Below are 12,562 nucleotides of genomic sequence, written 5' to 3'. Positions count from 1 at the left end.
CTCTGAAAATACTTCAAGTGTGCCAATTTTCAAATCTTGACGAATCCGTCTGCACACTTTCCTAGGTCAATTTCATTTGCACAAATTGCTTTTTTGACATTGTTTCCAGTTTGCAAGTGCTGAGTAGCCCACTTTGACCGTTCACCAAATGTGTTATGTTATTCGTCATGAGCCTAAATCACAGATTTATACTCTCCCCGTGACAGTGAACCAACGCCCTAGTTTTCGTGCCCCCAAGTGTCCATTTACCTAGTTTCCAAAGCCAAATCCGAATGCAAATTATGTTTTTTGACATGTTTTCTTGCAGGCAGTTCTGGGAAGGTAACTTTGGGGGTCAATATCTTTTGACTGAGAATTCATCATGAGACGAGATTTGGCAAGAGTATGTGGAGCAGAGATTCAATATGTTTGATTTCAGAACCCGGTCAGGTGTTTTAGTCAGTTTTTAAGGCCAGTCGACAGGCCTTGTTAGCAAAAAATTACAAGTTGCAGATCAATGATAAAATGAGTTTCAAATGTTGATCCATTGGTCGAATTTGATTTCAATTAATGCCAGATGGTTAATGGATCAGTTTTGCAATTTAGTTATTCGAAAATCAATTTTTTTATAGTCGGATCCACTTTGGGGTTCGACTAATTCCATTAAGTTGATCGGATGATGTGGTTGCAACGTCATTGAGAATCCATCACACAAGTGCCTGTGACATCATTATGGTTTGGTAATGCATAAGGCTGGAAGAGCACATGGAGTTGTCCCTGGCTCTGAGTTCAAAGGAGCATACAAAAGGGTTAGATACATAGCACTGAAGGAAATACAAGAGTGGGTATGGAAGAAACAATGAGGCGCGGAGTATGATTTATGGAGGCTTTGTATTTTCGAGCAAGGCTTCTCTTTGGGTTATTTGAAGGGAATATGTGTAGTTGTGCTGGTTTCTTTCCTTGTGATTGGAGGGAAAATGCAGTGGTTTAAGGGTTTCGTGAGCTAATCATAGTTGATATCTGGGTCGAGCTCACATGAAAATGGTTTTGACCTTGTTGGGAGAACAACATCTGATGGAAGAATGATCCATTATTTGAGTGGCTCTTGTGTGATTGTTGAAATACCAAACTTTAATAGGGTTAAAGGAAGTTATATCGAGGAGTTGCTCCAGGATCCCAACAGGAAGATTCATAAACCGATTAATGGTACTCTTAGGTTGGAAGTGGAAAAGCTCAAATTCACTCATCTCGATGCTGATAATGTTTATAAAACTGGTAGCCTAAGTGCTGATTCCAACGATGCTGGGGAACGACTTGGAGACACAGGAATGTTAAAGAGCATTGCGAGATCATAAAATGGTAGCATGAAGTAGAACATTCACGCCAAGAAAGATATAAAACAGCATGAAGAAGCCGATTGAAATACCAAGCATAGAGAGAGCCTCAGCGCTAAGGAGAAGCCGCTGTTTAGAATGAAGAATATGACATGTGAAAAGAAAAAACAAGCAAAGAGGTAGAATGTCCACAACATCACACGGCTTGAAGAGGCAAAGCATGAAAGATGAAGCCAAATTACAATGGAACTCCACGTTTTTGGCAGTAGACATGAGCTTAGTGAACTTGTTAAAGTTGAGGAGCCGGTGAAGGAAAAGGTTTTCGACAAGCTAAGGACACCAGTCGAGATTGTTTGGAAGTCTTTTAGCCTTGTGTTTTTTGCTGAATGGGGAGTTCTACCCATGGCGTCCCCCGTCTCTTATAGCATTGTCACTGATGTATGGGGTTTTTCATTTTCTTTTCATCCCCTGTTTGTTTGTTCACGCAAAAGAAATAACAACCATGGATGTTTGTCCCACACACATCAAAGGATGAAAGTTCTTAGTGTTTAAAAGAATATGCACTCAATACTAACGTGTCTAAAAGACACTGGGCCTTTTGAAGGTAGAGCTCGTTCAAGGAGGGGTCCATCCGGCCGATGTCAGTACTATTTTGACCGTCTAGGTAGAAGGCGGAAGAGTGATTTGGCGGATGACACGTGGCAAGCAAACGTACGCACGAAAATCAAATTTCAAAGCCCTACGCTACTCCGATTACCCCGTATGGGCGGAAGGTGAAGTTGTATAACATTATGATGCTATGGGAGAGAATTTCCACCATGAGATTGCGAGGTGAATTTCAAAGGCCTATGCTCTTACGAAAATGGACTTAGCCGTGAGATTAGAGGAAGAAAATTTAAGGCCTACGCTCTTACGAAAGATGTGTAAGAGCGTAAAGATGATTTTCAATGGTGGAAGATGCGTAAGAGCATAAAGGATTAAGAAGATTGCAAGTGTTTCTACGCTTAGATATCGTGGGACCCGCTAGGTACAGTTGGACCATTCAAAGGTAAACACATGGCATCACCTAATTGGCCAAGGGAGATATAAGGGAAATTTTAAAATGAATATCTTTTTCTAGTTTTGGGTGTTCATCTTCCAGATTGAAAAATTTGTTTAAAACAAAGAATTTCCTATAGTTCCAACTATAGAGATTTCAAATTTTTTCAAAATTCATTCTTTTAAATTGTCGATTTTATAGCTTGGGAGCCAGAATTTCAAATTGGTCTCAGGAGGGCAATTTTTATCCAAAATATGCAATGTAGCATATCGTTGGAACTGGGAAGAAATGAGCTATCCATTTTTGGAACTGGTTTTTACACAGCTGGTCACTGGTGTGTGCTACAAGGGGTTTTGTGTTTTCAATAAGATGCTCTTTTACAGGCAATGATTTCATCAATGCAATTACAAAATTTAGTTGGGATGCATTTGATATGCTTTGTTGGCTCAGTTTGTTCGAAATTTGATGCATAATGATGTGTTTTACTGCAAGTATTTCACAATTTGCTTGATTTTGATGGAATTTCTTAGAATTCTTTGTCTCTTGCAATTAGTTATGATTTCCATCAGATATCTAAGATATTTTGTGCTTTTGGAGGCCAAAATGATTAAAGATTTGATATGCAGTTGCAAAGAGAGATTAGAGAGACGCTTTTAACTTCTTGAGGAGGTTTTCCAAGTGGACACATGTCAGATGCATAATAGATCCGAGAATTCACTTCCTCCTATATCTTTCTCTTTCTTTCTCCATTGTAAGGGTTCAAGTTTTAGAGAAGTTTCTCACTACTGTGATACTAGGTTGGTAGTTCTCTCTGTGATACCAGCAGGGTTCTAGTGCTTTATTGTGAAACCAAGGATTGTTGATGGTTTTGCTTCCTGTCTATTGAGCTGAGCTCTAGCAGTGAAGGCCACACATCTGCTCCTGTGCAGATTTTCAGTTCATTTCGTGTGTTGTTATTCTGAGATGTTGGAAATTAATGTTAGATAATGTGAAGTATCTTGAGTTGCATTTAGTTTTACCAGTTTGTGTATTTAGTCTTTCCAAGGATGAATACAAAGGGGATTTACAATGATTTATCTGGGTTTTCTTCCTAATTCTTCATATGCTATTGACTTTGAGATTAAATGAATAAGGTTCATTTGATTTAAGGCAGCTTGGATGATTTGTATGTTAGGTTTGTTGTTGCTTTTGATTCTAGGGGTCAAGTAAATGCTTCAATGTTTTGATAGGGTTTCTGGGTGTATGGAGGGGATATTTCATAAGAATGGGAGTTGGGGATTTCAATTGACAAACTTCATTGTAAAGCAATCAAGTTAGGTCATTCTCCTGGTAATGATTCTATCTTTCAATGGATAAGGCACTGATCACTAAATTAGATGCAAGCTGATATGAAGCTCATTTGTGCAAATCTTTTTAATCAAATAAATTCAGTTTTTCATGTTTTGCAATGGGCTGAAAGGAATTAACCCTCTCTTAGCTTATGGGTTCATAGGTTATGATTTGTAGCTATCTCATTCCTATGTCATTGCATAAGTATCAGAAGATAAAAGGGTTTCATTTGTTGTTATTAGGTTCAGATTTATGTTTAATTGCATTGGTACCATATATTAGAACCTCAAGGTTAACCCACCTAGGTCTTGCAGAACCTGAAGTGAAGAAGGAGTTATGCCTTATAGTTGGCCCAAGACTATAGTCGAGTGTATTTGTCATAGGAATTTGCTAGCCTTAGATGCATTGGTCTGGTTTCTTGGTTATTTTTAAAACTATTAAATCAGGAGCCAATAGAAAGGTTGAGGAAGGCAAACGAGAGGATAGTAAAGTTGGAGGCCGAAAACAAGTATTGGAGAGATTGCCAGCCTATCCAATAGTTGCATCAGGGAGCCCTTCCGCAAGACAGCAGGAGCAATATAGAAGAGATATTGGCTCAGATGCATGAAGTCAAGGATTGGATACATGATATAATTCAAGATGGGCGAAATTTCTTGCCTTCCTTTATCTTGACATTCAGGTCATTGGTGGCTATTAGAGACAAATTCAGAGCATTTGAAAGGGAGTGGAAGGATTTCCTTCCAGTCAAGGACTTGGCCATTCCTAGGCTACAAGCATTTATTGAGCTACCAAAGAGATATTTGGAGAGAACCAAGTTGGTAGATGAAGGAGAAATGAGTACGGTGGAGTCTTGGTTTGTTTCCTTGACCATCAGATTGAGGATACATGAAGAAATATGGAATGAGATTGCATAGCACAACCCAGGTGTGGACACTTCCACTTCAACCATGATGAGCGATGTTGGGGCTGCACTTGATTTTGAAGATATCAAAGAGGAGAACGTCAATGAGATAGAGTTTGGATCAAGATTGGATGAGTTGGGGAAGGTTGCCATCAAGAAGAAGCATTTGGGCACCCTTGCCTCCCTCAATGCCTTTATTGGATATGCAAAAGAGTATGAGAAGGATCATGAGAAGACATTGCAAGAAGCAAGCAACATGATGAATTCAACTGAGTTCAAGACAAAGCACACCCTTTGCCCTCCCATGAAGGAAGTCAACGACAGGCTAGCTAAGTTCATTGCCTTGGCTAAAAAGATGAAAGAAATGGGTAGAGTTATATTAGAAGATCATTTGATGTAAGCCCAAGTGGCAATTTCTCCTTTTTTTTTGGGTAGGATAGGTGTCTGATTCTGATTGGCTACCATTTTGGTGCCTTCTCACTGGTTGCCACTTTTCCTTTTTTTCGTTGGTCCATTGACGAGGTGGTGTCTTCTCATTGGCCGATGGGGTGGCAACCCTAATTAGGGTTTTTGGGATTCAATATGGATCGTTGATTTTGCCTCTTAATCTCTACCATTGGTTGTAATTTTGGCCCCTATATAAGGCCATTTGCTCTCACTTGTAAAGGGTTGAAGAAACTTGTTGCTTAAGATAATACCAAAATTGCTTCTTGTTATCATTGTTGTGACTTGTATGGTAATTAAGAACACCTGGTGTTATTGCATGGTTTCGACTTCCAATAGTTAGAGTTAATTTTTCATTGAAATTGTTAAAGTAGATTTTATTTCAAGAAAGTTGTTAAGTAAAGAGTAAGAATAGATAGATAGTTGCATGGTGATATTAGTGGATGTTTGAGAGGGATCTATAAACTAGGCCACTAGCATCCTAGCGGCTGGTTAGGAAGCCTTGCGTGGTAATCTAGTCTTTTTTTCCTTGAATCATTGCATCTATGGAGGTAGAGCCGCTGGTAAGCTTTCATCAAATTCGATCCCCATCCATTTGCTAATCTTTCCATTCATAAGAGGAGTAAGGCAGTAAGTAGTTTAGTAGTTGGAGTTTTGAAGAAGAAAGTTAGAAAAGGGGAACATCATTGGCAGACACACCCTCCATCATCATCACCATCAACATTATTTGGCACTCATATACTTTACCAAACCCAGACATTATCACCATCACAATGAGAGTCTGACAATCCTTGAATGAACAACGTAAGGCCACCTACGCGATTAATCAGCAAATCACGTTAATATAACTAAGTATCCATAGATGTAACGAACATTGGAGTTTTTCTCATGTCCTCATGAGTATTTACTTTTCAAGCGAGCGATTGAGTGTTTGATATTCCGTATCAAGTATTCAATCGCTATATGTTATGAAGTACAAAACTGACATCAACATTATCTGGCGCTAGAAGGAGGGCAGAATTTGAATTCATCCTTGAGAAAAGGAGAAGCATCATTGGCAGACACACCCTCCATCATCACCATCAACATTTGTTTGGCACTCATATACTTTACCAAACCTAGACATCATCACTATCACAATGAGAGTCCAACAGTCCTTGAATGAACAACGTTAAGGCCGCCTACGTGATTAACAACAAATCACATTAATATAATTGAGTTAGTATCCATAGGTGTAAGGAACATTGGAGTTTTTCTCATGTCTTCATGAGTATTTACTTTTCAAGAGAGGGATTGAGTGTTTGATATTGCATATCAAGTATTCAATCGCTATATGTTATGTAGTGGTACGAAACTGACATTAACAATTATTTACCTCTTTACTAACTTTCAACACCTTATTGTTCTCATGAGAGATAGGGGAAGCAGGATCTGGTTCAAGGGAAGCTAATATAGGGGATTGAGAGACAGGAGAATGAATGAGAGGAGGGTCGGGGAATTTCGTTATCAAATCTTTGATTTTGTAGCAAGGGGTAAGCAAATCCATTGGTTGCACTGAGTTTAAAATAAGGTGTCTAGTGGGAGCGTAGGACTTATCAATTAGAGTTTTTTCCATGAAATCTAGTTTGTTAGAATTATGGTTGTCCCGACCAATCTTAGGTAGAACGGGTGAGATGTTAGAACATTTGATGGAGATGAATATATTCATAGATGCAGCTTTAATTGGAGTCCTAGGGTTTTAAATATGATTCTTGAGGATAAAATCTCTATTATTCATGAATTTAATATTTAATTCCAGTTTGGGAATTGTTCTCTTGGGTTTTTCTAACCTTAAATTCTTAAAGAATTTATTGTTAGGTTTAGAATCTTTGAAAATGATATTTGTATTAGTGCCTTCACAAATTTCGGATAGAGGTAGTAGAAAGAATTAGTGGATATAATTTTCAGGGGTTTAAGTTTATGAGATAGAGGGACTTAAATTAAAATCTTTTAACTTGCTGGAAGCCAGAAAGTTTTCCGCTAAAGCTTTATATGTACCAATAAAATCTCCTAATTGAAAAATGATCTTGCTTTGGAGTAACTCGACTGGATATTTAGGGATTTCAATCCATCTACATATTTTGAGGGTACCAAATTTAGAGATATAAAAATTTGGGAACCATTCAAAAAACTTTACAGGAAACCTTTGTAGAACATTAAAGGATCAGATAAGTATTTTTTTAAAAACATCTTGTTACTGCATTCTGCATAAATGGAATTGCCTTCCAAGTTAGTAATACTTACCTGGCCGCCATTTTTTGCTCAAGCCATTTTGCGAGGCCGAAATTCAAAACATAGCTTCCTTCCCAAATGGCGTACTCACCACTCCTTACAGTGATTCCAGAGACCATTAAAATAGGGATTGCTTGTGATTAAAATGTACATGTCTTGATTTGGATAAGTGAGATTAGCCTTAAACTGTGATGTCCCAGAATTGAAGCCCTCCCTAGGTGCCGGAACAAGTGGAATACTGTTTGTTGCAGTAACAAAACAAGGGTTTTTGCCTGAAGATTGTGGAATTTGGAATGATTTTCGGCCAGTATTGAATGCCCTTTCTTGATCATCATACTTTAGCTATGGAGCAGCGAAATTTTAGCTGAGCCCTTCTGTAAAGGAATTCCGCTTTTGAGTGTCAAGGATTTCCCAGAACTTCAAAACTGTTTCGGGCACCAATTGCATATTTTTTTTGTTGAAAAACTTTTTTTGTTTCTGTATTAAAGCAGTCCTCTTTTCGTTGAATGCGAGCTATTCTGATTTTTATTGCTAGCCATCACCAATTTTGTTTTGTATCTTTTATTTTGATTTATAATATATGTAATAATTTTTTTAAAACAATGCTCATGACACTCATGGCAATTCCATGAACTCTTTGAACCTTTCAAGTTTACAATATGAGAAAACTATGTTGATTTACTTATTGAATGACAACTGTTTTGAAGAAACCAATTGAAACTATCTTGGAGAGTTACAATTTACTGAAGTTTATAATTTATTAAAAAAAACACCCCACCAAGTGACCATAAAAAAGAGCTTCAACATTTCAAAAATAAAAAGGGGTGTTACAAATATATATTTGAAAATTTCAGTTCACTTTCAATGTGATACAATGTTATAACACATTTAGAAAAAAATAGCAATAGTCAGCTGACATCTGATTCTACGACTGCAAAATTGAAAATTCAGAGAAAAGAGCCTACTAGTTGAAATTTTCTAAAGTTTATGTCTCTAATGTTAGATCCCACAGTTAGACATAACTGTCGAACAAGGCACAAGACAACAAAGTTAAGATTAGCATGCACACACAATCTCATGCATCAGTAAATCCCAAGAGTAAACAATCACAATGAAATAGATTAGATTTAAATAATTAAACAGCGGATATGCTAATTGCCATAAGGGCATGCTGTTTCCAGAATTTGATGTTTGAGGAGATACAAACTGTTTGAGAAAGTCATCTGTGAAGACAACTGGGAGTTGAGTTTTTGCAGTCTGCTCCGCCCAGGCACACAGGCAATTCAGATTTTGTGATCTAGTGGACAATCATGGAGTTGGTACTGAATGAAGAAATAAAAGTCCAAGGTTAGGTGTAGTTGGAGGCGATATAGCAAGATAGATGTGTGGGGGATATTGCAAAACTTTCATGTGTGCAGGTGGTGGTGAAAGAGAGTTTGCAAATGCATATATGAACATGAGAGGTTGAGGTTTAAGATATTTATGACTAAGCTTGGATACTTTTTAAAAACCAGGCAATCAATACCAAGCAGTACAAACAAATCAAGGGCTTTTATCTTGGTCAAGTGTGAAATCCTGCATGGATGCTGAAAAAGTGAGCATAAATTCATTTCCAACATAAATTCACAGGCAGTAAATTTCTGATATTTGATCACATTTCTTGACATGGAATGTGCAGATTCATTCCCGGGAGTGCACTGGAGACTTGTATCTAAACTCATTTTTTGTGGTGGTTGTAACTTATGTTCCAGCCAACTGAAAGTTAAATGTAGGTAATGAATTGTCACTTGAGTTCTTAAACAATATCATGGTTGTTATCAGCCTTAAGTGGTATAATGCTTGCTTACTGGGCATCATTTATCAGAAGACCACAGTTTATAAATATGTACACACACACACACATACACAAACCCACACACCCAGCATGGTGATGGCTATGTTCATGAGCTGTGAACACGAAATTGCAGGTTATGCATTCAGTATAAAGTTGGTATTGGCATTGATGGGAAAATGGAGCCCATAATTTGTGTTATCAGGCAGCCTGTAAGCAATACCTCGAACAAAGTGAAACTTGCATTGAAAGCCACTTTATTACTTTGGAAACGTGAACAAAATAATCTGCACCTTACACTGGCAACTGTGGAAACAAAAACCAGTGTGAAACAGTTTTTACCTGGCATCACTAATCAAAAGGCAGCATTATGTGTGTGTGCGTGCGCGCCCAGCACTGTGATAGCAATGTTAATTAGCTGTGAATAATAAATCATAGGTTAGGCATTGAGTTCAAAGTTGACATCGGCATTTATGAGAGAATGGAGCCCATTGTTTGTTTTATTGATCAGGCAGGCTGAAAGCAATTACTTGAACAAGTGAAACTTGCATTGAAACCTGAACAAAATAATATGTACCTTACACTGCCAACTGTGGAAACAAAAACAAGTGTGAGACAGTTTGTAGGCTCATAACCACAAGCTTGAATGCTTGCATAAGAAACTTTTGGCTAATTAGCTCATTTTGGACTTACCAAGTGCTGAACTTGGAGATGTTAGCTTGGGTTTTGTAGATATTTTTAAGCATTGCTAAATTTTTTGAAGTTGGGGAATTGAACTTGTGTTTTGGCTACCTATTCTTCGTTTCCTCTCCAAGTTACTCATTTTGACCATTGTCATGCTTGGAATTGGGTTATTGAATTTGGCTCTCACTTTCCCACAATTTTATAAATTTGTTTGTTTGAGGCTTCCCCGACCATTTGGCTTGTGGAAGTACAGGTGCAAAAGTTGGCTTATATTGATCAGCTCCTTGCTTTAGACTTGGGGAATCGAACTTGGATTTTGTGTGCCCCCAGTTTAATAAATTGGCTCATTTCAGCCTTCACCTATCTCCCAGCATTAGAATTGGACTTAGGGAATTGAACTTGGGTCTTGGAGCTCCTGCTTTGTACAAATAACCTGCAAACCAAATGCTCTTCAGCGTCAGGGTGCCAGATGCCAATCCAGTGTATGAGACTTGCATCGTGCAAGTGCACAAGGGGCCATCTATAAAAATAATCAACACACCTTGGAGAAAATAGTTGTAAAAATTACACACTTATCCCTGTATTTGTTTTCAGAAATTCCATAAAGAAGCTCAAAAAACTCATGCAAGGGACAGTGTATATGCATTATAAGCTCTGTAGAATGAATCTACACGTTACATTTCCCTGTTATATGAGCCTCTATAATGAATTTTCATATATAGTACAATACAGAAGCTAGGTACAGTATAATAACAACAGATATCTGACTTAGAAAAAAGTTGAGTTAAATATTTTGGATTTTTCTTACAGTTTGCTTGTGGATTGTTCAAAATTTGCACCTCTGGGTTTTGATTTTATCACCAAGTTTGTGATTACACTATGCAGGGTTATTTTCAGGCGCCCACGGCTACTGGCCTGCAGTGTCAAGGAGCAGCTCCGCCCCACTTTGTATTTCTTGCAAAGACTGGGAATAGTTAATGTGGATAAGTACTCCTTTCTTTTGTCCTGCAGTGTTGAGGACAAATTTATACCTCGCTTAGATTTTATTCAAAGCTTGGGATTATCCTTTGATGATGCAGTCAGTATGTTTGTAAGGTTTCCTGCAATGTTCAACTACAGTATTGATAACAATTTAAAACTAAAGTATGATTATTTGGTGGAGGACATGGCCAAGAGTATTGATGATTTGAAGCGGTTTCCTCAGTACTTTGCTTACAGTTTAGAGAAGAGAATAAAACCTAGGCACAGGTTTTTACTAGAAAATGATGTTGAGCTTCCTTTGTCTGTTATGCTTAGAGCAAGTGACAAAATTTTTTATCAGAGAGTGAAGGAATTGCAAGATGGGTCTTTGCAGGCTGATGACTATAAATTATTAGACTCTTTGTACTTGTATAACAAAAGGCTTCGGTTTAAGCAATCTATTTAATGCTCAACAATGCCATGTGTTTTCAGTTGTAAGTAAATATATGATAATCCTCTTAATTCTAGCACATATTGTTAAAGGACAGAAAAAACTCTATGTTAAGCAACCTGACTTCTAATATCCTAGGAGAAACAAAGCGATCAGCAATTTCAGAAGCCACTTGGATTGACACGCTGTTAGCATAGAACTTTCTCTGAATTTTGGTTGGTGTTGCTTTTGTTCGGTCTTATTGTTGCCTAGAGGTGCATAAATTTGATGGTTCATTTATTTCATGTCTCCCATTGTGGCTAGCTGGTCTTGAGTATTTCACTTGCATAGCGGCCTTATTTATAAATTAAACAGCCTCTTGGGAGTTTATTTTCTTTTCTGATTTTTCATTCATGGCTGTTGTTCAGTTTAGAAGCCTTGTTATGTGAGTTTAATAGGGCATTTTTTGGGTATGTTTGCTATTTTGATGCCCCTTTTGATTGTTTATTTGGGCCTGGTTGATTTTGAGTTCCACGTCAATCCTTGTGGTTGTTGCCAGTTTCATGGTATAGTTTGCTGGATTTCCTACAAAATCCTGGAGAGTTAACCCTTCTGATGAGTTTGAACTGCTTGTTTCTAAAATTTCCTCGTGTTCTTAGTTATACTGAGATGAGGAGCACATGATTATACCGAGAGGGGAGGGGGGGAATTAGTGTAATAAAAACTTTTTCCTTTTTATACTTTAATCCACACAATAGAATCAATAACTGAATTAAACAGTTATGCACATGAACACAATGACACAGATTTATGTGGAAACCCAATACGGGAGAAAACCACGACAAATAAATGCTTTTTATATAAACTTGTTCTTTTATAATGTGGTGTAGGGGCACAAAGTTAATTTTCAGCAATTCACATAGTATTTTGTTTAATTTTAAAACATTGTAAGTGTGTAAGTATTTAGTTTTAAATAAAAGTCTTTTTATCCATGTGGTGGAAATGTTTAGGTGGTACTCTTATAAGCCTACCCAACATTATTCACTTAGGACATTAGTTTAGTTTATTTCAATATCTTTTGGGTGTGTTAACGGTCTTTAGTTTTTGAGAATGTTTTATGGGAAAAATCAAAATGAAGAAAATGATGAATCAATAAATAAAAGGAAGATTAAATCAAAATATAACTACCACAAGAAAGTTATGATGATTTCTTAGGAGTTACATTAGAAGGATTTTTCAAAAGAAAAAAAGAGTGCATATTGTAAAGTGAGATTTTTTTAGGAGAGTTTTGGGAAAAAAGTGAATAGAATGAAGTTCTTGAGTTTTCCTATAATTTTTTGGAGTTTCTTATGTTATATGT

General features: G+C 37.2%; 1 protein-coding gene across 1 annotated transcript in view; it reads left to right on the top strand.

Moving 5' to 3' along the window:
* Positions 1–11,299, top strand: part of LOC149559800 (protein SEEDLING LETHAL 1, chloroplastic-like) — a 69,114-nt gene extending 57,815 nt beyond the window's left edge. Inside the window, exon 2 of the mRNA XM_089824299.1 lies at positions 10,698–11,299. Within this exon, the coding sequence (XP_089680425.1) occupies positions 10,698–11,238 (541 nt within the window). The 3' untranslated portion in view covers positions 11,239–11,299. The remainder of the gene's footprint in view (positions 1–10,697) is intronic.
* Positions 11,300–12,562: the final 1,263 nt, after the last annotated feature.

The sequence above is a fragment of the Cupressus sempervirens genome, chromosome 4 (assembly GCF_028749045.1).
Source record: "Cupressus sempervirens isolate cs-2001-9-10 chromosome 4, ASM2874904v1, whole genome shotgun sequence".
NCBI classification, from domain to species: domain Eukaryota; kingdom Viridiplantae; phylum Streptophyta; class Pinopsida; order Cupressales; family Cupressaceae; genus Cupressus; species Cupressus sempervirens.
This window is presented reverse-complemented; position numbering and strand designations above follow the sequence as displayed.